The 26,337-nt window shown below is 37.6% G+C and overlaps 5 protein-coding genes across 9 annotated transcripts; 2 read left to right on the top strand and 3 right to left on the bottom strand.

Annotated features, from left to right (window-relative positions):
- Positions 1 to 164: 164 nt before the first annotated feature.
- On the bottom strand, positions 165 to 7,579 carry LOC132177911 (trihelix transcription factor GT-1). 3 transcript variants are annotated; one of them, XM_059590388.2, is made up of 5 exons: positions 6,640 to 7,579; positions 3,002 to 3,040; positions 1,640 to 1,786; positions 1,140 to 1,364; positions 165 to 759 (listed from the first exon to the last, which is right to left on the bottom strand). In XM_059590388.2, the coding sequence occupies exons 1-5, from the start codon at positions 7,187 to 7,189 to the stop codon at positions 557 to 559; spliced, it is 1,164 nt and encodes a 387-aa protein (XP_059446371.1). In that variant the 5' UTR covers positions 7,190 to 7,579; the 3' UTR covers positions 165 to 556. The 3 variants fall into 3 exon arrangements, with proteins under 3 accessions (XP_059446371.1, XP_088371528.1, XP_059446372.1); XM_088515402.1 differs by having other exon boundaries at positions 165 to 826; positions 1,135 to 1,364; positions 1,640 to 1,771; XM_059590389.2 differs by having other exon boundaries at positions 1,640 to 1,771.
- Positions 7,580 to 9,041: 1,462 nt separating this feature from the next.
- On the top strand, positions 9,042 to 11,489 carry LOC132178699 (Restriction endonuclease, type II-like superfamily protein). Of its 2 annotated transcripts, none has more exons than XM_059591211.2 (2): positions 9,042 to 9,243; positions 10,290 to 11,489. In XM_059591211.2, exons 1-2 carry the CDS (start codon positions 9,102 to 9,104, stop codon positions 11,282 to 11,284), a joined length of 1,137 nt encoding a protein of 378 aa, XP_059447194.2. In that variant the 5' UTR covers positions 9,042 to 9,101; the 3' UTR covers positions 11,285 to 11,489. The 2 variants fall into 2 exon arrangements, with proteins under 2 accessions (XP_059447194.2, XP_059447195.2); XM_059591212.2 differs by having other exon boundaries at positions 9,156 to 9,243; positions 10,306 to 11,489.
- Positions 11,490 to 12,149: 660 nt separating this feature from the next.
- On the top strand, positions 12,150 to 12,332 carry LOC148586641 (uncharacterized). The gene has a single exon (XM_088516125.1). It carries the CDS (start codon positions 12,156 to 12,158, stop codon positions 12,330 to 12,332), a length of 177 nt encoding a protein of 58 aa, XP_088372251.1. The 5' UTR covers positions 12,150 to 12,155.
- Positions 12,333 to 14,484: 2,152 nt separating this feature from the next.
- Positions 14,485 to 18,581, bottom strand: LOC132177796 (Ribonuclease inhibitor). The gene is made up of 2 exons (XM_059590253.2): positions 16,834 to 18,581; positions 14,485 to 16,105 (listed from the first exon to the last, which is right to left on the bottom strand). The coding sequence occupies exons 1-2, from the start codon at positions 17,767 to 17,769 to the stop codon at positions 15,617 to 15,619; spliced, it is 1,425 nt and encodes a 474-aa protein (XP_059446236.1). The 5' UTR covers positions 17,770 to 18,581; the 3' UTR covers positions 14,485 to 15,616.
- Positions 18,582 to 19,737: 1,156 nt separating this feature from the next.
- On the bottom strand, positions 19,738 to 24,580 carry LOC132178586 (SRP72 RNA-binding domain-containing protein). Of its 2 annotated transcripts, XM_059591034.2 has the most exons (6): positions 24,269 to 24,580; positions 24,027 to 24,163; positions 22,886 to 23,238; positions 21,579 to 21,675; positions 21,207 to 21,488; positions 19,738 to 21,085 (listed from the first exon to the last, which is right to left on the bottom strand). In XM_059591034.2, the coding sequence occupies exons 1-6, from the start codon at positions 24,408 to 24,410 to the stop codon at positions 20,078 to 20,080; spliced, it is 2,019 nt and encodes a 672-aa protein (XP_059447017.2). In that variant the 5' UTR covers positions 24,411 to 24,580; the 3' UTR covers positions 19,738 to 20,077. The 2 variants fall into 2 exon arrangements, with proteins under 2 accessions (XP_059447017.2, XP_059447018.1); XM_059591035.2 differs by lacking the exon at positions 24,269 to 24,580 and having other exon boundaries at positions 22,886 to 23,221; positions 24,027 to 24,113.
- Positions 24,581 to 26,337: the final 1,757 nt, after the last annotated feature.

The raw sequence follows: 26,337 nt of genomic DNA, 5'->3' as shown, positions 1-26,337 counted from the left end.
TGGGACAGAATTTTCTTCTAAACTGTTTGGAAGTTTTTTTTTTTGTCCTTTCCTTATATTTTTTGTTCTTTTGATTCTTTTTCTACTCAATATATATGCGGGTATGAATATACTTACTAGACACCACACTACTACTTCACAATCTTTCACTGCATGCCACAAAGGAGGATAATAGGAAAGAAGTTGGAATTACTACTTTGTTGTCACTGGAGGAAATACACATATTTACAGACATGAAAGGTCCAGGCTGCTGCTTACTATGTGAAGAGATCAGATGATTTTTTGTCCACGTCCTACATTATACAGCATTATATTATACACAACCGAGCAACATGGTTCCTAATCAGTTGTGGCGCTTGCATCAAGAAACTGAATAACAAAGTCCCTCCACTGTAAGCAAGCATTTTTAAGCAAAGAAACTGGAGCAGCGAAGAGCAATATATGCACAATTGAGCAAAATGGTTCAGAACCAACCACTGTGGGTGTGGCACTTTATATCAAGATGGAAACAGAATACCCAAGTCCTTCCAAGTTGATGAAGAAGCTGTAGCTGCCTTCAACTCACACCATGGTATATTGCACCAGGTCGAAGATCATCCATATTATCAATGTTTCTGTATCCATCAAACTCCCTCAGACGTGACCAGCCCCGGTGAGAAAGAAAATTATGGTAATCCTCTTCAGTGTAAAAAATCTTCTCTTCAGTGTGCACTGGTATGTGATCGGACTCATCATAAAGACACACTTTTATTGCCAATCCTGCAATTAGGAGTTCAACATTTCTGCTTAGCCCCAACCAAAAAGGGAAACAAGAAAAAGAAAATTGCTTAGCATAAACTTGGACCAAAAAATGGGGGCTCAAAAACTGCTTAGCATTAACATCGACTCATCCAAGTTATACTGAACCCATTGAAGTCATAATAATGCCAGGTGGCCATATAGCTGTAGTGAGCATGCTCGGTTAGCCCCCCTACGTACTTGATAATTAAATTTACAAGTTTGTATATCAAAAAGTAAAAGAAAGGCAAACCATGATAATTAATCCCATCAAGAAATGCTGCAACCTTTTCAACATTTTCTCTTAAGAAATATTCAGAATCATAATTATTTTTATGAAAACTGTACACAGAACACTGTACCTTCATCAAGATGAAGCATGTAATTCCCCAAAGGCATATCACGGTCAAGACTTCGGACTATCTGGTCCTCATCCTCCAACCAAAATGCGCGTTTAGTTCTTAACCTAAAAGCGCATTTAATTGCCTCCTTGATGGCATCTGCAGTGCCATCGATACCAATCCTTCTAGTGTGATCCCCCCACTTGACTGATATGACCCTCCCACAATATGACTGACTCTCCCCACCTGCCAAAAATGGGAGCAGAAAACAACAGAATTAACATAAAGAAATCCTGTCAATTAAAAGCAGCGCCAAAATCTCATGATAACGTAGCACTGGCCTTGGTAACACTCACTTAGTCACTTGGGCATATCAAAAGGAGGGCATTCACCCATAGACAAGATGTGCTTAAAATTAACAAAACGGTAATCATTATGCAGCATGCTTGAAGGAGAAGTTACAAAAAAGGATGTCTGTTAAACCAATTTCACAGCACAATCAGATTTAAATGCAAAGTTACCATTTCCAGGGGTCTCTCTCCAATTCCAAGGAGGAACTCCACTTGCTGCAACTGCATCAGCTGAGGTAATGGCGAGAGGATGTCCATCATGATCCAAATGTCTCTCAAGATTGAGTGTTGGCCTGCCAGTAGCTGTACGTGAAGGAACTTAAACAGGAGGGAACACATTTTTCTTTGAGATAAACACATAACAAAAAAAAGGCAACATGGGATATAAAAAAAATCATACCAAGGAAAAGAATAAAAGAGAGACAAATTTTGAAAAAATGGATAAAGAAATCTCCAGTTTTCTCCCTCCCCATTCCCCCATCCTCGCTCTTGCTCTCTCCGCATCCCCACACCCATGATCAAGTAAACTTAGTTATTGGGTAATGAGACTGAGAAGGTTGTGGGAACTGCTTTGCTTCAAATTCTTCAGGTTGCATTTTGTATGATCCATACATGATATACATAGGGAGATATTAAGACAAGAAGGTAAAACTCTGGAAAAGGCAATAGCATCCTCAAGCTTGTTTCTTCTCTATGGACTTTAATGGGCTTTTTGGATGATTAAGTGGACAGGGCCTAAAGAACTAATGAGACACGGGAGGATTAAAGAAAATATCTACTCACTCACAAATTAGAGAAACCTAGAGAGAAAGCACCAGGAGAACAGCGAGACAAGGTCTTGGTATTTGCATATCGACAACAGAAATGACAAATACATAGAGTGGACCAAGGGTTGGCATTGGACTGTGTATCCGATGAAGAAAATCATGTCTCACTCAATATCAAACTCAGCAAGTCCATAGAAAGGCTTCCATAGCCTGATTCAAGATGCAATCAACAAAATCATTTCCCCCGATATCTGATTGTTATCTTCATCACTCACATATCTCAACTTGCTTTATTTCCACTGAAAAGAGTAGTCCAATTCTCTCAATTATGGATAGTGGTGGTTTGGGAGGGGGGGAGGGTTTTCCAAGACCCAGATTTCTTGTCTCAATAGGTGACTAATTCTTCCATGATAATGGTTCATAATATATTAATTCCACACTTCCTTTACCATGAAAATATCAACATCTACAATAAAATATACATTCCAAAGCTAAATGGTTGTTTATTTTAGTGGCTGTGATTCTCTCCAATCTTTTATGATAGTTTATAGTAGACTAAAATTTGAACAACCGTGTTCCATGCATCATGAATGGTGTTCAATTCTTTTTCTACTCCTCCTTTTCAGCTCAACTAAACAGGTGATAAACCAAAAGCCTAATTACAGATCCTACACTTGTCTTAAGCCACCAAAACAAAAACAGCGAAATAGGTGAGAAAGAAACATAAAACACAAATTAGAATAGTGACAATCAAATATGTCCATACCTTCCACAGGTCCAAAAGAAATGCTGGCATCCTCAATACCTGCGCAAACACAAAGTGAGTCAAACAGTTTGCTTTATAGGCATCAATATCATAATAATAGAAGCATGTCATATCGCACAATCCAAATATTTAGTTATGCTGCCTATTATACTACTCCCTCCATCCAAAATAGATGGGAGTTTACAAATGTCACGAATCTTAATGGAACAAAATAAACGTGACAATCTTTGTATAATACCCTTACGTGGACCAAAAAGGATAAGTTCAATTTGAAAAAAATATTTTAAAATTTACGAGTAATATTGGGAGATAAATGGATAAACACTTTGACGTTTGGACACTTCCATTTATTTTGGGACAGCCCAGAAAAGAAAGCATCTCATCTATTATAAGACAAGGGTGAGTATTACAACAGAAAAATGAATATAAATTGGTTACAATAACAGTGGGCCAAAGAAGAAGACATCAAGGTGTTACAAATTTCCAACAACAAAAGCTGAAGAACATTTAGTACACTAGTTAACAGAAGTCCAAAGCAGTGGCAGTGGCAGCATGTAAATCAGAAATGCAAGCATGCAACCAGCAATTAACAAGGTAGCACATAGAAGGATGCTCAAGTAAATCATGTACAGGAAATCTCAATACACTATGGTGATTCTTGAAGGAAGATGAGAATGGCACAATTCAAAAGCATGAAGCCCTCATTCAGACCTGTACTGATTACTAATTGCGGAAGCCAGATTTAATAAAATTTTCTCTCCACTCAGAAAAATTTATTGATAAATTATGACATGGGTCACCGAGAACAATTCAGAGAATGAATCAGACAGATATGGTCCATAGTTGTGAAGATTCTTCTTTCTTTTAATCCTTTGATCTCAAATCCTAAACCCTAAAATTCTCCATACCAAACCCACCAAATAATTCCTTAAAACAACCTCAAAAATATCAAATCTTATTGCTGCCAGAGAAATCCCTGCAAGCTGTTTGCTCAAAGAACAGTCATCTTTACCCTATAACCCTAGTATTTTTCAAACCAGATTCTTCAAAAATCCTCAAGATATCTTTCTATAATCCCTAGCCCTATAAACCCAACTTTTAGCCCCTGAAGCCAACGACAAAGGACAGAGATTCCTCTTTTCAATTGATATTTTTCCTGGGGCCAATTATATATATAAAAAAAATTTGCCAACTGAAAAAAGCTAATCTACACGGCCATAATATCAGCTATCTGTTTTGGTTGCAACCATGGTGTTAAAGGATCAATAGAAACTTAGGCTAGAAAGTCGACTAATCCAGTAGAGGTACTATGAAAATGTGGTATAGAAAATTGGTCTTGTATAAAATATTTGTATTTTAGAGGTTAACAATCTCCACTGAAAATAGGAATGGAATTAAGAACAGCAGGAGCATCCACGCGGAGAGAATATTATAAACTGTAACAGCAACAGCATAGCACTTCAACTTAAAAGTGAAAGTAAAGGGGTTTAGAAATTCTAATACCAAAAATAACTTCAAAAAATTTCGCATGAGCCAGTATGAAATTTATCCAACTTAGTTACTTCTATCCATTATCCTAATATCATAAGTGGGTACTCAATAACCTACATGAGGATCCGGTTATAGGCATTCTCAATGCACAGGAGAATATCACATTTGGAAACAATTTAACGCATAGAATACTGTGTTTCAATCCAGTCTAGAATGTTATTTACCACAGAATCAGAGTGCCAAATAAGTCGCTTAGCTTGAAAGAAGACCGAGTCACAGAAGAGTGAGAACATACTAGATAGTCTTTATATAAAACAACCATTTTGCACAAAGAAGCATCTAAAATACACAAATATAAAATTTAAACATACTGGGTGCTCTTTACCCAAAACAACCATTTTGCAGAAAGAAGCATCTACAATACACTAATAATATCATTTAAAATTGACTAATTGGTAACATATAAGCTTTTATTGAAAAAAACCAAGTGGAGAAAATCATCATCATCATTGAGAAGGAAATTGGAAGGACAATACAGATGGTTATCACAAAAGCTAGCATGCCATACGTCTTTCAACCAGATCAGGCAATTGCAAGTATTGAAGGCTTTAAGACCAGACAACTTAAGCCTCATATGGTAACAGTTTTCTGTTTTCAAAACAAAAAACACATTTTTCTCAAAACCATTAACAAAAAATTCAAAACACAACACTTTATAGAAAACTTTTCACACATTCTTATAGGAATATTTTGAGATAACAGGTACTTAATTTTTTAGGGGTAGGGACTAACTTATTACTTTTAAAAATAACAAAGATTCAAGACGGCCACCTCTAATATAGTGGAGGGGTGGCCGCACACCATCTCTATTGAGATTAATGCCACGTAAGTAGTTTTGCCACATCACATGCCATGTGTTATAAAAACTAAACGTATATTCTTTATTTTCATTAAAAAATTACAAAACTCTGAAAACAGAAAAACAGATCCATCACTCCTCCACCCCTTAAGGGGTGTGGCAAACCCCAAAAATGGGGGTGGCTTGCACAGCCATCCCCCAGCAAAGGGGTGGCTTGAGCCGCCCCTATCAAGGAACCCACTGTGGGGAGTGCCCACCACGCTTCCTTTATATCACATCAAAACACTTCTCACCTTTATGTCACATCAAAACACTTTTTAAAACCATTATCAGGCATACCCTTAATTTTCTAATTCCAAAATCAACAACTTCTTTCCTCCCTTATTTTTCCTTAAAGTAATATAGGTAGATGAATTGATACCTAATTATCTGAATCCAATGAAATTAAGATTTAGGGCAAAATAAGGTAAAGGGACATGGGTAATCAAGAAACCAAGGCAGATAAATGATCAATCTTGTGTACCTCCCTACTTCACATGCGTATGAAATTGAGAAGAAAATAATTTTTGTTTCAACCATATTACTCTACAAATCCCCTTCTACTGGCTCATAAGACACCCCAGCTTTTAATTAAAACTAGAAAAAGAAATTCTCACGACAAAGTGACCTATGTACCCCTACACCCAATACCCCCACCCAAAATAAGCAAAGATAATCCTCACACAACATTCTAGGGAACATCTCACATGACTCAGCGCACAGAAAGATTCATCATGTGCCTATCTATTTTGCAGAATGCAGGAAGCACTGAAATAGTAATTTCAATACCATAACTATTGCAAGGTAAAAGGAAAACAAAAGTTCTGAAGCAGCACTCATTGCAAACCTTTTTCAGACAACCCACACTAAATCAAATCCATTTGCAAAAGCCAAAAATGGCAAACATCTAATACTAAAAAAGTAACTCATTTTCGACTTAATTTGTTATACCCAATTCAGAAAACTCTGAATTAGCCTCTAATAGAATCACATTTCATAAGGAAGGAAGCACTGCACATGGCAATTCTAACACCGCAGCTATTTTAAGTTAAAGCAATAAAACACACAGGAATAACTATATGCATCCATCAAATCATATACACCCAGGAACAGAAATCAAGCATTATCCAATCAAACCCTCATCCAGAAACATCATTTAACGCAAATTTCTTTACGAAAACGAATACTTGGTTCATACCCATTTCCATTTCTTCCAAAAAAAGGCTTGAAACAAAGCTCAAATCCATACCTTTATCCGAGAATTGCATATAGTCAACCTTAGGCGGCGTGGGGCTCTTGTACTGCGCATTCTTATTCCGCTCCCTCAGAATCTCCTCAATCTCCTTGTAATACGACATCTTGGCCGACCCACTCCCCCTATCCTGGTGCTTAGCCTTCTTGAACTCCTTGAGCAAGTTCCTCCACTTGTCGGTGCACATCGTCGGCGACCGATCGAACCCCTTCTCCCTCATTTTCGACGAAATCTGCTCCCACAAGTGCTTGTTCGACTTGGAGGTGTTGAACAACCCATCCATCTCTCGGCGCAGAGCGATTAAGCTCCGTGTCTCGTCCTGGACCCAGGTCTCGGCCCGCTTCTTGGGGGCCTTGACCTCGACCTCGTGGTCCTCATCACCTCCGCTGCTATCGCCTAGGATCATCTGCTGGGGATGGGAGGGATGAGCTTGAGGGTGGTGTTGGTGGTGCGGTGGCAGCTCGCCATTGGATACGACCTCCATCATCATCTCTCGCGATTCCTCTTTGTAGAAATCGATGGGACGGGGCTTCTCCGACATGTACATGACGGTCCAGGCTTTTCCAGAAATTGGGTATTTGATGTTCGTGTTTTTGCCTGAGAGAAAGATAGATGGGTGTTCGTTTTTAGAGGGAGATGGGGATTTTGATGAGTGGGAGTGGGAGTGGGAGTGGGAGTGAGTTCACCATGTAGAGATTGGTTTGAGCTTTTCTATGGATTTGGTTTCACTTTATGCAGACGGTAAGTTTGGGTGTTTTAGCAAAAAGAGTGTGTATGTGTGTGCGCGTCTTTGCGACACAGAGAAAGAGAGACAGACAGAGAAAGAGACAGAGGAGTGCGTGAAGTAAAAGCTTTGTCTATGATTAGCGGAGGGAGGAGGAAATGGGGAATGGAATTGGATGGAGTCGATGGACTCCTCTCTCTCTTCCTGCGTTTAAGCTTCTATCCAAAATTTTGCACTAAGATTTTTACTTTCTATTTTATTTTATTAAAGTAATGTTAATTTTTATACTCATTTTATATTACTTAAAACACGCTCTATTAATTATTAATAATTATAAAATGAGTGTAAATAATAATAATAATAATATTAATTTTATTTTTAAATGTTTTGGCTACAGAGTTATAGGCCTAAATCTAAAATTGGTAATGATAAATTTATAAAATTCTTTAATGATTGTTCAAAATGATTTCGTGGGGGTCTGTTTTTGGTCCTGAAGATTGAGAGATTTGAGAGCAGTTCGGCTGGGGGGATACTTATGATGAATATATATACTACATTACTTTTTTAATAAAATATTAATTAAAAATTTAAAACGATTAACCTGCTGTGCAGAATATCATATAATCTTTTACCATGGTACAAAAATAAAAGAGACTTGCCTCCATGTGAAAAATATATATGAGAAGTAACAGCTATAAATGGCTTAAGCTATAGGACAATTTAAGGTGATTAATAGGCTACCAATAGATATATGAGAAGTAACAGCTATAAATGGCTTAAGTTGATCAATAGGCTAACAATATACAAAAAAAAAAAAAAAAAAAAAAAAAAAAAGTTAATTTACAGGTTGATTATGAAAGCATCAGGAATTGGACATTGATTGGATATATATATATATATTACATGTCCGACCAAGAGAGGAAAGGAAAATTTGAACTAGTGCTTTATTAGGCGTGGTACCAGTCGATTGAGTTACGTCTTGAGAACCCTCTAATTGAATATTAGGCTAGCTAGTTATGCATTTCTCAATTATTTTTTGGTCCAGCAACACATACTTGAGTATTTTATCTTTGTGTACAAAAATGAGTCAAATAAATCCATCAAATGACAATTGAAAAATGAATCAAGAGGCTACACATGTTGAGTCAATTATATATTCACACAGATTTAGTCCACTATGTGAGAGGCCTGCTAAGATGAAAATAAAATCAAGTGAATGACACAGTAAAAAAAAAAAAAAAAGTGTTTGGTTTGTCTAGAAACAAAAAAATAATATATGAGAATTTTTATTTTTTATTTTTTTAGAATTTATGTTTAAAAGTAATACATATTTTAAATTATTTGTCATAATTCTGAAGGTCACATTCATAATTTCACAAGTAAAACAAATTTTACTGTCGTGGACTTGTGTGTGGTTGTGTTTTTCTACCGTTCTTGCAATTACCAAAACCAACCAAAAATGGCTTCCTAGGAACGACGGCGTTTTGCTTGAGTGTCGAAAACGCTGCGTCTCTGAAACTGAAATGAACCGATAGCCCACCTCCCTGTCTCTGAGTCGCATACTTGATCCTTGTCCTGAAGCAAAACCCTTATTACAGCATCACCTATATACGCATTACGCGCTCAGCTGCGAAAACTTGAGTTTTCGGCAACTTTGTACCCATCTTCTTCTTCTTCTTCTTCTTCTTCTTCTTCTTTCATGACTTTGGTCGTGATTGTAAGCAAACTTTAGTCGATGAGGTTCATTCAAGGCTCTTCCTCTCAAACTAGAGCTTCCCAATTTGGGGTTCACAATGGAGGACCCTTTTTCATTCTAAGACCGCCGTCTGCTTTTACATCCCCCAATTCTGTCTCCTTCAAGTCTAGGCCTCCGTCAGGTATTAAAGCAAACACCTTTCCTTCATTTTCTTCCTCTCGTATACCGAGTAATTAGGCTTGTTTGGGTGTCAAAGATTGGTTTTTGGCTTCGATGTCTCGTTGGGTTTTCTTTATTATGGAATTATGATGCATTAGCATCTCGTTCACATGCATTTGTTGTTTTCTCAGTGACCAAATGAATGAAGTAATTGCTTTGTCTCCGCCTAGGATATTTTATTCCCTGGTTTATTTTCTTTTTAGTTAAATCATTTGCTTTTAACTTTACAGGATAAAGGATTATTTGCAAAACTTCCATATGTTATTCTTTTCTTCTTTTACTATGTTTATCGCAACATTTGGTTGCTAAACAAGTTTTGGGAATGCCATTGTTTGAGTTAAATAGTTGGTAAGTGTTTCAAGTTGCATGATAAAATTCATGATTGAGAAACGGTTACGTTAATTGAAATGAAATTATCAATTTTCTCTCATGCCATTGCCAAGTGGCAACGTTTATTTGCATGGGCTGAGATTCAACTTCTGTTAGAGGCTCTTGCCTCTTGGGAATATAGTGTAGCATGTCTAATTCCATAAAAAGCTTAGATTCATATTTTCTGACTGTATCATGAATAGAATATTCGAGCAACTGCTTTTGTTGTTTTCGATTGTTCCCCTTCCACAGAATGAATTGCATGATGGTGTTGTAGGAAAAAGGACAAATATTCAATCATTTTCTTTGACAAAGATTTTGGAACAATCCTTGATTATCAAATATTATTCGATGAAACGTTGACCACTTAATCATGAAGAACAGAATGTGCTTTTCGTGGAGGGGAGAAATAAAAACACCTTTGTACAGTCTGTTGATTATATTGACGCCCTTTATTAGTAGTTTATCTGTAGCGTGGGTTGCTATTTTGAGCCTTTAGTGTTTTGTATTTATTTCAGATGAATCTTTTTACAAACTGGTTTCTGTCTCTCTCTTTATGTTATACTCCTACAATATTACGCAGAGGAAAAATTTCCTCTCATACTTTTTGTGGTACTCTTCAACTGAATTTTCAAGCAGTATGTGGCATTTGTAGGATCCTTCCTCGAAATAAATTTGGTATCAACTGCATGATTATCTCAGCCATGAGCAATGCATGCATCACTAGATTCTGTGGCAATTGCCATGAAGCAGTTGCATCGTTGTTTTCAAGAAAAGAGCATGGAATTCAGAGAACGGTTTCAAGATTCACCTCAACAGTGATGTCTCCAACTGCTCCTCCCATTGTTCGGCCCCCCTCATCTTTAGTGCTGGCTGCGCACCTTACTCCATCTGATGCTCCCCAACGTTCAGATGAATGGTTTGCCCTTCGCAGGGATAAGCTGACAACGAGCACTTTCAGCACTGCCTTGGGCTTTTGGAAAGGAAACCGTCGATTTGAGCTCTGGAATGAGAAAGTTTTTGAATCAGAAACAGAAATATTGGGAGGTTCCAGAACTAGTGCCATGGAGTGGGGTGTGCTCAATGAAGCAGCTGCTATAGACCGCTACAGAAGCATCACGGGTCGTGAGGTGAGCTTATTAGGATTTGCAACGCATTCAGAGGAGCGATTTCACTGGATCGGTGCTTCCCCTGACGGTCTTCTTGGTTGCTTTCCGGATGGTGGGATCCTGGAAGTAAAGTGCCCCTATAACAAGGGGAAGCCTGAGACGGCTCTGCCCTGGTCAACCATGCCATTCTATTACATGCCTCAGGTGCAGGGTCAGATGGAGGTAATGGACAGAGAATGGGTTGACTTGTATTGCTGGACCCAAAACGGAAGCTCAATATTCCGTGTGAAAAGGGACCGTGGTTATTGGGAGTTGATACATGGGATTTTACGCGAGTTTTGGTGGGAAAATGTGATTCCTGCTAGGGAGGCTGTGTTACTTGGTATCAAAGAAGAGGCCATGTCATATAAGCCATCATCTACCCACAAACAGACAGGACTTGCCATTGTTAAGAGCCTAAAGTTAGCTGGTGAGGCAAAGCTGTTGTGTAAGGAGATTGCCGGTCACGTTGAATTTTACAGGTGATGAGCCCGAGTAAAAGGTTGAGCAACTGACTCCTATCTTTGTGCTCCTCATTTTTTATCTACAATCCATTGGTTATTCGTGTATTTCTTAATTGGCTCATTAGCTCTCCTTGTAAATTTACAAACCTTCTTGATGATATACTTTCCTATTTCATTATGTTGCAAACATATTGGAATTCACCCCTAATTTGCAGTGGTAGCTTTGGTGTACATGGTGTCAGCTGGGGGACGTGTTGTTTGTTGGAGGAATTATATTAAGAGAGGGTGCTTACTCTTTGACGTGGCAGTGAAAATTATTATTAAATTTTGGACGGGTTAATCTATATATGATCTACTGTCACATCAAAAAGTAAACACTTAGAAGTAGTATATTAATGAAATTCTAGATTTCATATCTTTGGTTTGCCTTCTAAATCAGTTAAAACGAAATTAAAAACCATCTTAAATTAGCTGGTCAATCCATGGCAGACATGATTAGATAAATGTAAGGTTTGACATGGATATAGATATGGACTTTTATCATTGCCTTGACCAGTAGATACCCCGTCAAAAAGGGTTGATGAAGGGCCATCGGTTGTTTACCGAAATAACCAACTATTAACCACACTCATGTGAAAGGATGTGATCACGTTAAGAATCAAAGTGGTCAAAGCAGGTTTGGTTAAAAGAAGCAAATGGTGATTTAAGACGATTTCCTAACGCCGTTCACCCAAAATAACCAACTTTGTTTCCAAATTTATGCCTCGTGCAAAATGGAGGACCAAAGCAGCATTAGCTTAAAATAAGCAAATGACTGTTAAAACAAATTTCAAAAGCTGTCATAAAAAAGTTCTGGTTCAGGGAATGCAAGAGAGTTAGGAAAGGAAGGAGAGATGGATTCTGGACCTTCGTGGGCTGATCAATGGGATTACGACAACCCTGACCCCCCGCCGCCGGCATCAGAGGACAACAAGAAGAAGGGGAAGGATGGGCCCAAAGGGAGCAAGTTTGGGAAATCAATATTAAACTTCAAATGGATGAAAGATATCCGCAAGAAATCTCAGAAATAATCTCGACTGCTGTGGATCAAGAAGCCTCTTTGTTACACAAAACAGAATCCAATGTCATTCATTAGGCTTGATCTTGCTATTAAGCTTCCGGAGCCTCAGCTCCTCTATGATTCAATAATGGTTGTTTTTCACTTCTTTCTCTGTTAAGAATAATCTAATTCACTTTCTTAATTTCTTTGAATGTCTTCACCTTTTCAACCTTATCAGATCAGTTCCCACGTAGTTATATGTATAATGTTTTACAGTAAGCAGATCAGTTGTCTTCATTTTTCATCATTACTCAAACCATTTGCATTTTCTTTTCTCTCTGTTCATGCGCCATCTTGGTCTCAGTAGTTGGCACAAGCAACGTACGATTACACATGTTGTCATTACTGTAGCATGTTAAAACGAGTATGTCTTGACGTTTGAAAGTAACTTCCATGATGGGCTCAATAAACATGTAAAAAAACCCCTTCTCATCGGCTCTAGATTCGGATATTACCATTGCTTTCCTTATATTGACTTCCTTCGGGTGGTCTATGTTGTCCTATGCTTGGGGTGCAGATGGGTTTGGACCTCATGGGGTTCTTACACCTGTAATTAGAGTTTGTAATCCTCTTGACGTTTATGACTTTTTGTGTCATCTTTTTGCTTTTGAAATTACTTTATGCGATTCTTTGGAGAGGATCGGGCTAATTATTTGCCCCATTTCCTACTTTGTTTCAGTTAATTTTTGTGTTTGAGTCAATTGTATGGGAGCCCACTTCTTTTTGGTATTTTGATCACTTGTAACCCTTTTCCAATTTGATTTAAACAATATATATATATATATATATATATTATTTTTGGATGACTTAAATTAACTTTTTTCTTCATATCTTCATGGATGACCAATTTAGCTCAATCTCATCCAACAGACAGAAGCCACAAGGCCCACAACTCTGTTAAGTAGAGACTAGCCGGCTTAGAGGGAGAGGGACCTACTTTTCTTTAATGCCATACGGCTGTTTCCAATAATCTGAGATACAAAAACGTTTGATTCCTCCTTTTAGAGTAATTTCATATGGGTGGACTGTGAAGTGTTTTTAGTCATTTTTATTTTTTATATTTTAAATTGTTAAAACACACATTATTGTGAAATAAATTTTAATAAATGAGCATGAAAAGTAAACATAAGAAAGATTTGGGTCATGACTTTCCTGTTGTTATGTTGTTTCTAAACTCTAAAGCTTTAAAAACCCATATTTGGTGTCAATATTTAACCCATATTTTTCTTTTATTTTTGTATAAATTAATCATTAAATTTGTGAACTTATGTGGATTCCGCAAAATCCTTGACGGATCACACAAATTTAATAGATCAGAATATGAGAAAATATGGGTCAAATATTGACACCAAATATTTCTCTAAAACAATTTCCAATATTTGTAGAACCTGCACAAAACTTACTTTGCTGGCTTGCAAACAATTGAGTAGTCTGTTGACGTTGATGCATATATTAAACTACATTTTGAATCGGGCAAAAAACTACATTTTGAATTTTTGGTCATAGTCAACAAGAAAACTAAGTGCTTTATGTTGTTACAAATAATATAATAAATACTATATTTTTTTTTTCTAATTTAATAGATATTATCTACTTTTCTTTCTAATTTACTAATTACTATCTTCTTCTCTTTTCTCTTTTTTTTTTTTTTTTTTTTTTTTTTCTTCTATAAATACTATCTTAATGCTGCTCGTAAAGTACTGAGCAGGATAAGAAGGTGAGCACTATGATCTAAAATTTGTAGGGATTTATGCTTATAAAATTTATTTTAAATAATATTTTTGACATTTTCAATGTTTCATATAATCAAATATCGTAGCCAAATTAAAAAAAGAACACATTTTTTTAGTTGACTAAAAAATCTTCGTTAATTTTCGTAAAATAATATTTCTTTTTTAAAACCATGAGTTTGAATACTTCTCTTTCTCAAATCACCATATATAAGGGGGAGGCCATGACAGAGTTGATTTGGCAAAATAAATTGTAAGAATTGAAGTACAGGGTCATAAAACAGTCACAGAATAGGAGACAACAGATTCATGCTTTAAACTTGGCTGGATAATTGATACTTGTGCTGCCATTCCGTGTCTTCTCTGATCGAGTCGCAAGCTAAGTTTTCACCATCAAAGCATACTAGACAAATTTATTTCTTAAAATCATACTGTCAAGCAAGTGCAGACGACTTCTGCTTGCTGCATACCAAAAGCACTGAACAATAGCACTTTTTGGCAGATAGGGTTTTGAAATTCATAACTGAGAGAAACAAGATTCTACTCCAAAGGAAGAAACAAAGAACAATGCCCATTTGTAATGGAAAATAACAATCAATAACCATGGAAGGTAAAAACTAATTGTCACCACCTCCAACACGAACAGAAAGGGGAGCCAGGAGCCAGAAAAATAATAACGGATGAGACTGGCGATATATTAGGGCTCAAAACGCACAGTTCTCATAACTCCCCAGCTCAAGGAGAGGATATATCCTGAAAAACAATGGGGGCTCCATTCACCTGATAGTAGCCAGCATCACATAAATGCTGAAGAGCAGAAAGAATAATCATTTATGGTCGTTAGATGCCAGAGACCAAGGTACAACCCACTTCAAGGTATCAAGTACATGATTTACTTTCCTTCAGCAGTGCGGCATCCAAGTTCTGTGGAATGATACCCAATACCATAGAACACACCAGACAAGTCGCCCTTCCACTTTGTTATCTACAACATAGCACTCCCTGCACAGACGATGCTGAATAATCAAATACCACTTCTATGACACTTCCGAATATCCACGAGTAAATTGATGCACTCATCAGATTTATTCAGCAGAATCACCTAATAACATAAGATACATAATCTTTGACAGTGTATGTGGGTGGAGACTTTCTTCAGAATATTCTTCCAATCTTCCAATTCCTAATTTACGTTTTCTTTTTATTTATTTATTTCTTCTTTTCCCTCACTTTCATCGACAGACCTAAACCCCCAACTCAGATGATACCAAACGCATCACACCCAAGTACAACCGCACCCATAGGCTGAAATAGTTGACTCAGAAGGCCATAGTTAGAGAAAGAAATGGAACCATACTCTTCTAAGCTGCCTTACATTTCTTGGTAGCTGTCCAGATAACCCATCTTGCTACATATCTCATCCATAGTGTGAAACCAGCAGACATATGCAGGGGTCAGTCTCTAGCCATGAAGACAGAAGCTATAACTCTGTTCATGGAGACCAGCAGTTAAGAGGTACCAACTATCATGCTGCCTCTCTTAACACTTCCAGTGGCTGTTTCCCACATTCGGAGCAAAGCAACTCCAAACAAAACGTTTCCTCATATTCACTGTCATTAATGCAACAGCCACACTGAGAACACCGTGCTATGCAAAGTGTGCATGCCCTGCATACCTGAGTTGCATGTTCTTTCCCTTGACAACCCTCAGCTGGGCAATCATAAACAAGCCTCAGGTTCTGGCATCTTGGGCACGTTTCAAGATCAATAGCACGATCATCATCATAGGATAGATAAACATTTCCTCTGTTATAGAAATGCGGCTTGTAGGCGTTCTGCTGTATCTGGCTATCCATGCCTAACAAAAACTTCAACTCTTCAAAATGCTTCTGTGTCACACCATAAAGCCCACCAATTCGCAAATGCTTCACTCCTGGAGTACCCACAGACTTGAAAGCCTTCAAGCAACTCACAATTCCTTCAATACTGAGTCTTGTACATCCAGGCACACTCAACTGCATAGAGAAAGAGCAAGTTTAGCAATGTATCAATTTAACGCTACAAAACAAATTATATGCTCAAACAGACAATTCATGCAGTAAAACACAACGTCAAAACTCACACACACACACAAAAAGAAGAGTCCACATAGCAACAAAAGTAAGTATCTACAGTTAAGCCTAGTGCCACCAATAACCAGCTTACCCATCCCCGCATCATGAACCTAAATTTTTTATTTTTTAATTTCTTTCAGTCCTCAGGTTCACTCTATATGCACACATCATTGAATGCATAGCATAGAGTAACACACCCCCCTTCCCCCCCCCCCCCCCCTTTCTTAAGCCACCTTTCAAGACAAATTCTGAGAGCACCTCTTAATACGATAACTATGCAGTTATCATTATATCTAGAACCGTTACAAAATGCACGTCCAGAAGATAATCAACTCTAAGAACAGAACAAGCAAAATTTGAAGGGAAGGCAGTGCATAGAAGTATACTATATGACAAGTCAGACTATTTTTATCACTGTCATTGGTGAACTTTTTAATACAAAGGTCACAGAATTCAATTTGAATTTTTAAAGAAAATGGACCTAGAATTCTGTTAAGAGAGTTTTCAATGGAAGGATATAGGCTTCCAAAATGAAATAGAGACAAAAAAATCATCCCAATCATATAGACACACGTGGACAAAGACATTAACAAAGACATGAATGCATTGATCAAATGAGTCACACTAACCTTGGTAAGCCTTGGGTTACTTTCAAGCACGCGTTTCAGACCATCATCAGTGATCCTTGTGCACTCCACCAGGCTCAAGCATTGGAGACTACCTTGAGCTCTATTAGTTAATTGCAAAAGAATATCATCAGTGATCTTCTCATTCAAAGGTTGATCAATGCATATACTCCTCCACAAAAGGGGGTCACCTCGAACTGTAGAACGCAGAGATCTGCACACGGTTTCAACAACAAGGAGATCCTGCCAACCCAGATAATTAAGGGCTAAATTGAAAGCTGCATGAGGAGCTCCTATATCTCCATCAGAACAAATCCCATTACCCTCCCAACAATCTTCACTTCGCTGGCCAGCAACTCCCAAAGTTTCATTTCCCAAACCTAGAATGTCATCCATATTACAATCTGATCCAAAACGACCATGGCAAGAAGCATCACGTACTTCCTTCATCCGTGAACACCCACCAAGTCCACTTGCCACATTGGACTTATTATCAACCTCCATAGTACCAGAGAAACCTTGGAATCTCATAGCATTGTTCCAAATAAAATTCAACCCGGCAAATAGCTGATAGCTCCCATCGCTTGTCCCAACCTCATCCCCACCATACCCACCATAATCAACCTCCAAATCCTCAAGCCAACCCGTGATTGCTGTAAAAGTGGTACTTATATCCATACCAAAGGGATCTGAAGGCAAAAGATCAAGAACGTCATTTGATACCGATTCCTGGGAGCCACTCCGATCACATCTGTCCCTCCCATAATCAAATCGATCATCGACTTCCAGGTTCGAAAGCCAAGCCTTGCCAAAGCCATCTCCATTCTTCTCCGGGAGGCCCTCCACGAGATAACCATTAGCAATCCTAATGGGCGAAACCAAATTGTCCTCGGCCAGATGTGCAGGAAAGATTGGTCGATGCGAAAAGTTCAAGGCCATTGTATATATAAACCCTACCCCAATCTCTCTTTACAGAATATATGACCAAACCCTAGATTTCTTTTTGAGTCTTTTTTCCGAGAAATACAAGGTTTAAAAAGAAAAAGTAAATGGAAAACCAAAGAAAAGGGAAAGAGGGAAAGTTTTCCAGAAGATCTAACAAGAAAAACCCTCGATTTCGGATGGCAAACTAAAACGACGCACCAAAAATTTCACAGAGTTTCTTGCGACGAACCTGAAATTAGCTAGAATGGAATAAAAACGATGCCTTAAACGAATATATCTACAAGATAAGAATCAATCAAATTTCTTTTCTTTTTCTTTTTCTTTTTTTTTTCTTTTTTACCCCGCCGCTAACATGATCAAAACTAGGGTTTGCAAATTTTTGCACAAAAAAAAAAGGAAAAAACGAGAACACTATTCGGATCGAATAAAGGGATAAGCAGTGGAGCAAAAAACAAAGATAGAACCTGAATCGGCGATGACCAAATCGAATCTAATCGACAATGATTAACACGACGATGGAGGGAAAAAAACCCTAATTTATTTGCCCACACAAGAAACGCAATCGACGGCAAGAGCGGAGTCTCTTGGTATCGAATCCTCGCAGAAGAAAAAGCTTCTTTGTTGAATCTAAGAAATTTGGGGCTTTTAGGGTTTCTGTCTGGTCGGAATTCGATCCGAAGAGCGGCTAGCCCGTCGATCGAGTTCTCAGAGAAGAGCAATAGCGATAGAGAGAGAGAGAGAGAGAGAGAATAGTAAAGGGCAAAAAGAGAAATAAAGAAATAGGGAAATTAGAGAGAATGAGAAAAAGTGACGGGCAACGGTGAATTGTTCAATTTAGGGGATAGGAAAGGACACGTGTCGGGTGCAAACACGGGGTTACTCGTTCTTCGCAGTGAGATGTGGCGGGAGACGGAGTTGTTTTTCGTGTGTTGCGCGCCTTTCGGTCTTGGGAGTATTGCTTTGATGCTTTTGGTTTTTTTGAGATTCGTGTGTTTGTGTCCGTTCGATCTTGATCAGATGGGCTGGATTATCGTAGTAATGTGGGGTTTAGGTTTTCGTGTTGAATTGGGTTTTAGGATTGCTGTGATGTGTGTCAATTGTCAAAGACTCAAAAGGGTCAAAGATGTGTATAGGCTTATTAGGCTGTGTGAAGCGTCTGGAGTTGGTATGTCTAATCCGGACCTCACCCAACCCGTGTGGCGTGGTAGATTTGATTGGATTTTAACAGAAAAGATCCGACCCGCTCTATCTCTCTCTCTCTCTCTCTCTAATAATTGTTACTTGATTTAGTTGTTGGTATATCCATTCGGTTTAACTGTTTCAAATTGTTAGGGAATGACAATACTATTTATAATCAAGTGTCGGGTAAAATTACGGTTTCGTCTTTAAAGTCATATGTTTTTATAAATACACGTTTCTAATTTGAAATCGTTAATTTGTTTATAAAATAAGTCTAGCCTGTGAAATTACATTACCAGATGCCGGGTTTAAGTACCTACAAAAAAATGAAGTTCAAGAATAGCCGTACCAAACTATTTCATTCCTTCACCGGTTTGGTTGGCCATTACAATTTCTTTTTTAAGAGGAAAAAAAAAAAATGTGCATCGTCTCGAGGATGTAAAGAAGCCATGAAATTGGAAATTTGTAATGCAGATATTAGTAAACCTAACATAACATATCATATCTACTTGCTCTTTTCCTCATTTGAATAAAAAAAACATAACATATCTATTACGGCAAGGAATAGTTGGTTCCTTTCTTACACTAGTTTATGCCCCAAGGAACCCTATTTAGCTTGAAGTTCCGGGAGACAATCTCCAAATCCCAAAGCATCTCTCAAGGGAACCCTTGAAGACAAGGCATCTGAAGCTTTGGTCAAAGGTAAACAAATTTAGGCTCGAACACAGATTCTGCATTGTGAATGCCGCAGAAGCCAAGTTAAAACGACGGGTACATACTACAAAGGTGCAAATCTGAGCTCCATTACACTTGGCTCCTCTATCGTCTCTGGCTAGTACGAAAGTTTCCTTGAGCTTGGCCTCAGGTTCTCATATACTTTTTAAGCTTGGACATAGTATACAAAATAACAAGTAGAAACAGCATAATAAAAAGGCATCACGACAAGGTCAGTAAGTTCAGGGTGTTTTCTGATTCTTCTAAATCCAAATCCAAACAGCACAGAGGCCAAAGATAAATTACTTAAATCTAGGCTTAATCCCTAGAGATGAAAAGACAAAGAAAAAATCTTTGAAAATCTGCAACAACTCAAAAGTTTCAACCAAAAATTATGGATCCTTTCTAGTTAATTCCTAGACTTCTTTCTTGACGACTTGGATGAAGGCTTGGGTTGCTCTGCAACTGCATTTTGTGAGGCTCCTTTGGAGGTACTTACTTGGTTTGGTTTTGAATTTGAAGCGTTGGAACTGGCACCAGAAGCACTTGATTCATGTTTTTCTCTAACAACAGCACCCTGAGATCCTCTCACCTGAGCTGCTCTCTTATCCTTCCTCTTCGGTCTGTAACTCGACCTCTCTTTCTTGGGGAGCCACCTTTCTGGATCTGGTGGAGGACCTGGGTTAGCTGGGTCAAACCCTTTAGGGTACCTTGGCTTCCTCTTTCTCTTCTTCTTTCCTTTTGCTTTACTCTTCCCCTCCTCGTAGGTCTCAGTGACCCCAACACCGGAAGCACCCTCGACATGCTTCGCTCCAGAAGTCCTCTCCAAACTATCCACATCAACCCCCTTCAAACCTGTTAACGGCTTCAGCTGCTTCTCATACAATTCTGCCTTGTTAACATCCACACGAGCAACCGTAGTTACCAGCCCAACCAATGCTTCTATATTTCCCTGGCTTTTCACAAGCTCCTCATATAAACGGGCAGCATCCTCTTCAAGGCCATGCCTGAGCTTGAAGGAAGCAGCCTCTTGCATTATGACATTAAGCTTATTGTCCTCAGCCATGGCATTTGACCACCATTTGATTGCAGAGTCAAGCACAGCAGCTGCACCGTCAATATCTCCAGCACGCTCCTTAAGAGACACAATGGTTGCAACAGTGGCAGGCATGTGCTGGATATCAGGTATCTTAACCAGGGACTCAGCCGCAATATGGGGATGGCCGGCAGCAGCAGCAACCTGTGCCCTTGCTAGGAGAACAACCTTAAATTTATCAGGGAACTTTTCCGCAAACTGTGCCAGAACTTCTTCTGCTCTCCCAGCCTTGTTCTCTCTCACCAAAATAGCAGCTTGAAGCAGTACGGGCATCACACTGTCAACAAACATGTCAGGCAGTGCAGCAACAAGTTCTCGAGCCTGTAAAAATTTAACAAAAAACAGAGTTCATCAAGGAAATTAGCAGCACCCAGAGTTCGTCACTTTGGTACAGAACCAAAGGTAAGTATTCTTAGTTAACTATAAGGAGAGAATTCAAGACCTGATCCAGCCTATTTGCGTGGAGAAGTAAAAGAACCCGATTTGTATATATTGCTTCCCTCTGTTTAGGTGAAAGCTTCAAGTCAATTCCACGAGCAAGCTGAAAGTTCTGTGAATCTTTCTCTTTCAGCCGGTCAAGTTTCCTTAGACTATCAGAAACCTCTTTTGCACCTTTCAACGCAATAAGGTTGTTCACTGCCACTGCTACGGATGATTCGTCTGCCAGATCTCGATTAATAATATCTCTGTAAGCTTCAATGGCCTCTTGTGTGTGCCCAAGGAGCTGATGAATAAAGCTAATTTGCATCAATTGCTGCCTTCGCTATCAAAAGAAGAAAGGATCCAAGCTTTTACATAAATGTAATAATCTCACCTGCTGAACATAGGCCAACTGGACGGCTATAGGAGCCAATTCAATCTCTATTTCATCATCAGGCAAGTTCTCGTCCAATAGTGTTTCCTGACCAATTCTGATAGCAACAAGCACATTAGCGTCCATTATATCATCACTGTTCTACAGAAGTTTTTCCCCTTTTCCAATTTCACGTATGTGCACATAGTTCAGTGAATATCAATTCATTCCACACTTCAATATTTGTTTCCTTCAAATTCAGAGGAAACAAAAAGACAAAAAAAGAAAAGAAAAAAGAAAGTGCATATAAAACTATCAGCGTTGATCCCTCCATCATCACTTCCTTCACAACATTTAAGATTAAAAGTGATGATGTTACCATGCAGGATATGATTTCCAGACTCCAAACATAACTTATTCAAACTGAATGTAAACTCCTCCCGAATCAGAGTTATTTCCTTATGAATGTCAACTTCCCCAAGTACTATTTGTAGTTACAACCAAAAGTAAAAGAGAAAATAGTTAAAACTACATGCTGCAAATGGCAAAGAAAGAACTTTTCATAAGTTAAGGAGCAACCATGATTCAAAAACAGAATACCAGGTTCTAAGAAGAAGCATTATAGAATCCTAGAATGTTAAATATCATTATACATTATAAGGAACTGCAATATACAACATCAAGTAGAAGCTTCTTTGCATTGAAGATTACAGATGGCTCCTAGTCCGAACCCTTAACTTCCTTCTACAAGCAGGAATCTCTCTCTTTCAATGTGGTCTGTCTTGCCACAAAAAATGAAAAAAGAAAAAAGAAAGGGGACTTCTATGTACTTGGGTCATATACAAGAGGAAAAGCCAAAACAATGATCCAAATAGACCAAATCGGATCTCAAAAACTCAGTTCAGGTGTGAGGTGTGGAAAACTTTAATGTACTGTCACAACACAGAGTAGCGGGTTTGCAATGCACAATATAATCACACAACAAAATAGAGAAGACCAATGAATTGAACACTTAAAGAACAAAACTGAGTTCCCTTATTAGTCAAAATAATTTTAAGAGCAAATGGTTTGCTTGACTAGATGCTGCTTAACAAAGTTTCTGTCCTTCAAATCTATAAGCTCTGCATGTATATGGTCTTATAAGATTTCTCTAAAGGTACTGTTTACAACATACTAACAGTCACATTCAAGAAAGCTGCAGATATAACAACTTAAGCTTGAAAAATAATGCAGTAAAGAGAGTACTAAGCATCAAAAAATAACACAAAAGTTATTTTTAAAATTATGATACTATTCAATAAAGTTAAAAAAGCAAAATAGTACATTACCTTCGGGCTGACAGCAATAGTTGTTCTGCATCTGTGTACTTGTTACTTTCAATTAGAGAACAAGCAGTGTTGAATGCCAACTCAAAGCTGCTAGTTGCTTTGACCCTAAGTGTATCCATCATTCTTTGCACTTCAGAAGCCCTCCCAGAGGCGACCAAACTAGCAACAGAGTTTATTTCTAATGATTCAATCTTGGATTTTTGAAGCTTGTGATAAATATCCATGCAAGCGTCCATTTTTCCCAGACGATACAGAATCTGAGACTCTAACAACATGGCTGTAGAATTCCCCTCTAGGCTTTTCAAGGACTCCAAAGCTTCATCTAGTTTGTTTTGTCTGTATAAGCAGTATGCCTATTTAGAGATAGCAAAAGCAAAATAAGAACATCATTGAGGCATTATATGAATGCTCTTGGAGCATTATATACAACCAAATGTAAGCTTGAAAACCTCAGATATATTTGTGGAAAAAAATCCTTAATGAAGTAATATGTAATGATCCACATGGCCGTTTTCATTTGATTGAGCTCATACAAGGACCACAGACTAAAATACAAGAAATTGGGTGTTCCATCTGATATTCTTTAAACAACTACGACCGCAATGAATTGAGAGTGGTAACCGATTCAACTAGTGTGAAAAGTTAACACATGAACAGGGAAAAGGAAAAAAAATGGATTTCACATTAACATAGAGAGAGAGAACACCAAAACCCAAGGGTACTTCACGTCACCTACCAATCACCAGTCTTCCCAAGTGTGTGGTTATTTTCCCCGTCAATTTTCTGACCCGACAAATTATAGGATTTTTATAAAATGAGAGAGAAATAAGTTTCCAAAAAAAATAAAAACCAATCATATATAGCATGCGCACACGCATTCAATATGACAATATTGGTAAAACAAAGACTTCAAACTTTACTTTCCTACGGAAATAATCAGCTTCTACGTTCTTATTTGATTTTATTGTCTGCTTTTTTCCAGGCTAGTGTCATTATCATTCAAGGCAGTGTCTAGTGATATAAAATCTCTCCGTTTTCTTCAGAATTCACCAATTTAAGGTTCATCGAAATTTATTTACTGCAATGCATTTGGCTTCAAGAAACAGAGGACAACAGATTAAAAAGAGATAATTGCATATACCTTGAAGAAACTGAAATCAATCGGAACCTTCTGGGAGGACTGAATCGTCGAGATAGCGTCCTCGATCCTATCGGCCTTGATCAACGCCACAACCTTACACCGAATCGCGTCCTCATCACCAGGTACGACAGAGAGAACTGAAAAGGATTAAAGCAAAATACATATAGAAATCACACATTAACACTAAATAAATAAATTGACGAATTCGGAGAAGGAGACGAGCGTGAAAGTGAGAAATGGACCTTGATCTGCAACTTTGGCAGCTTGTTCGAAATCGGATCGCTGGATGTGCTTGCTAAGGGAAGCGAATAGATCTTCGATAGGAGGGGGAGGCTGCGACGGCGAATGAGAGGGTTTCCCTTTGTCCTTGGGCTTCGGAGCCATGGATTTTCCAGCACGTGGGAGCTTTGGCAATGATTTTCTCGCTTACCAAACAGAGGAGAGAAAAAAAAATAAAAACAAAGGGAGATAATTGAACCGAGACGAGACGAGGCTCAAGTGGAGATAGCTGAGGTTACGGCTACTCCCCTCCTGACCTTACTTCTCCCCTGTTTCCCCTTCTTTGGAATTCGGGTTTGGTAAGAACCGACTGACCCGCATTGCTGTCATCCTGGCCCATCCTTTGGCGAGGTTGTATAGTATGTACTAGTGCAGGCCCGAGGACTAAGACTTTTGAGGCCTTTTGGGCTATGTTTGCCAAATAAGTGGACTGGAAATAGGACCCAAATACTCAAAACACCAAAGAAAATCTCACACTATTCCTCTCAAAATTAACACAAACTGCTTACTTTTTATATCACATTAATCACTTTTTATTACTATTTAAATAAAAAAATAATTACAAAACATTTTTTTTTTCACTTTTTCCATACAAAAATTTTTACTTTTTTTTTTTTTTTTCTTTTTCCTCACATCAATCAAATATGTTACAGTTTCAGTCCACTTTATTTATCAAGTCCTTTGCCAAACGTATCCCAAGGGTATATATGAGAAATGGACCATAAATAACTAAGAAAAGGGGTTTTTTTTTTTTTTTTTGTAAGGAACTAAGAAAAGTGTTTTCATTTGCTCTCCATGATATAGTGAAATTTTTAGTAATTAGAACAATATATGTCAAATAGTTTATATGTGACTTATTTGTTAGAATAAGTGGTTAACCAACTCAAAATTTAATGAATTAAATAGATAAGTTTTATTTCAGCTCTCTCACAATGTGTTATACAAATTAATAATAATTTAAACAGCAAATTACTAAAAATTATAATATTAATATAGTCTTGACTGTTATATAAAAAAGTTGGGTGCCAACATATTGAAATTTGTTGGCAGCTCAAACCGAAAATGAAAAAGGGCTCCATCAACCCTTTACTTACTTCAACGAAACTAACAAAAGGTTTAGTAAATGTTCCATATTATTGGTTATCTTAAAATGGGAGTAAAATGAGTTGCATCAAACTCAACGATTTGAATAAACTCACTAAATGTAAGAATAAAGCTCTTTTTTAATCTTTAACATTCTATCTCATTTCAATAAAGAATAAAAAAAATATATAGATAAAATAGTGAAAATGAATAGATAATAAGAGCATTCCCAATGGAGGAGCCATATTTTTATGTAAAATGGCTATTCAAAACTCACTTTTATCTAGTTTAGCTAAGCCATTTTTAAATGTCTCTACATCCGATTAGTTATATTTCTATATATTCTATTAAAATATTATTAAAAGTAAGAAAAGTTTTTGGGAAAAATAGAACATGCAGAGAAAAAGTAGGAAACGATTTGGGAAAAAGATAAAACAGGTGAGAGAAACAATAAAAGATAAATAGCTCCCTTAAAAAGTGCTGCTACATTTAACTTTTTTTTTAGCTCTTCTAATCAAATATCTATTTTACATATATTTTTGGCTCATCCAATGTGGGAGGTTTTTTGAACATTTGAAGAGCTATTCTAGATAAAAGTAACATTTGACTCTTCCATTGGGAATGCTCTAACAGAGTCAAATGCATATGTTTTGAAAATGTTGGTAGCTAAAAATGGAAAACACAATTTTTTATACCTAAAATGGAAAGTAAATTTGCAAAGTAAGATGCAAATGCTCACACTTGTGGCTATGGGTGGTAATTCGTGTTGGCATTCGGGTTCAGGTCATGTCAATGCATGAGTATAAGACTATATAAATAAAACATAATCAAATTCATTCAATTAAACGGGTAAAACCTTTCAACTTTAATTCTTTAATTTCATACAGAGTTTGTATTAATTCGTGAGTCGTGTAAAAAAATTATCAGTCCTAAATGTCAAGTGTCGAGT

Source organism: Corylus avellana, chromosome 4 (assembly GCF_965113065.1).
Source record: "Corylus avellana chromosome 4, dhCorAvel1.hap1.2, whole genome shotgun sequence".
Lineage (NCBI taxonomy): Eukaryota > Viridiplantae > Streptophyta > Magnoliopsida > Fagales > Betulaceae > Corylus > Corylus avellana.
Note: the sequence above shows the minus strand (reverse complement) of the source record. Positions and strands in the feature narration are given on the sequence as shown.

Bases quoted from the DNA above. Each gene is read 5' to 3' on its own strand.
- LOC132177911 (XM_088515402.1), bottom strand. From the start codon at position 7,189: ATGTACATGTCGGAGAAGCCCCGTCCCATCGATTTCTACAAAGAGGAA. The intron at 1,772-3,001 runs GTATGGACATAT...CTTCACGTACAG, and splicing joins TTCTTTTGGACCTGTGGAAG to CTACTGGCAGGCCAACACTC. The intron at 827-1,134 runs GTGTTCTGTGTA...GTTTATGCTAAG, and splicing joins TTCATCTTGATGAAGGTACA to CAATTTTCTTTTTCTTGTTT.
- LOC132177796 (XM_059590253.2), bottom strand. From the start codon at position 17,769: ATGGCCTTGAACTTTTCGCATCGACCAATCTTTCCTGCACATCTGGCC. The intron at 16,106-16,833 runs GTTAGTGTGACT...TTCTCTATGCAG, and splicing joins GTAACCCAAGGCTTACCAAG to TTGAGTGTGCCTGGATGTAC.
- LOC148586641 (XM_088516125.1), top strand. From the start codon at position 12,156: ATGGATTCTGGACCTTCGTGGGCTGATCAATGGGATTACGACAACCCT.
- LOC132178699 (XM_059591211.2), top strand. From the start codon at position 9,102: ATGAGGTTCATTCAAGGCTCTTCCTCTCAAACTAGAGCTTCCCAATTT. The intron at 9,244-10,289 runs GTATTAAAGCAA...ATTTTCAAGCAG, and splicing joins CAAGTCTAGGCCTCCGTCAG to TATGTGGCATTTGTAGGATC.
- LOC132178586 (XM_059591034.2), bottom strand. From the start codon at position 24,410: ATGGCTCCGAAGCCCAAGGACAAAGGGAAACCCTCTCATTCGCCGTCG. The intron at 23,239-24,026 runs GTATATGCAATT...ATCTCTAAATAG, and splicing joins TTGATTTCAGTTTCTTCAAG to GCATACTGCTTATACAGACA. The intron at 21,489-21,578 runs GTGAGATTATTA...TTTATTCATCAG, and splicing joins AGTTGGCCTATGTTCAGCAG to CTCCTTGGGCACACACAAGA.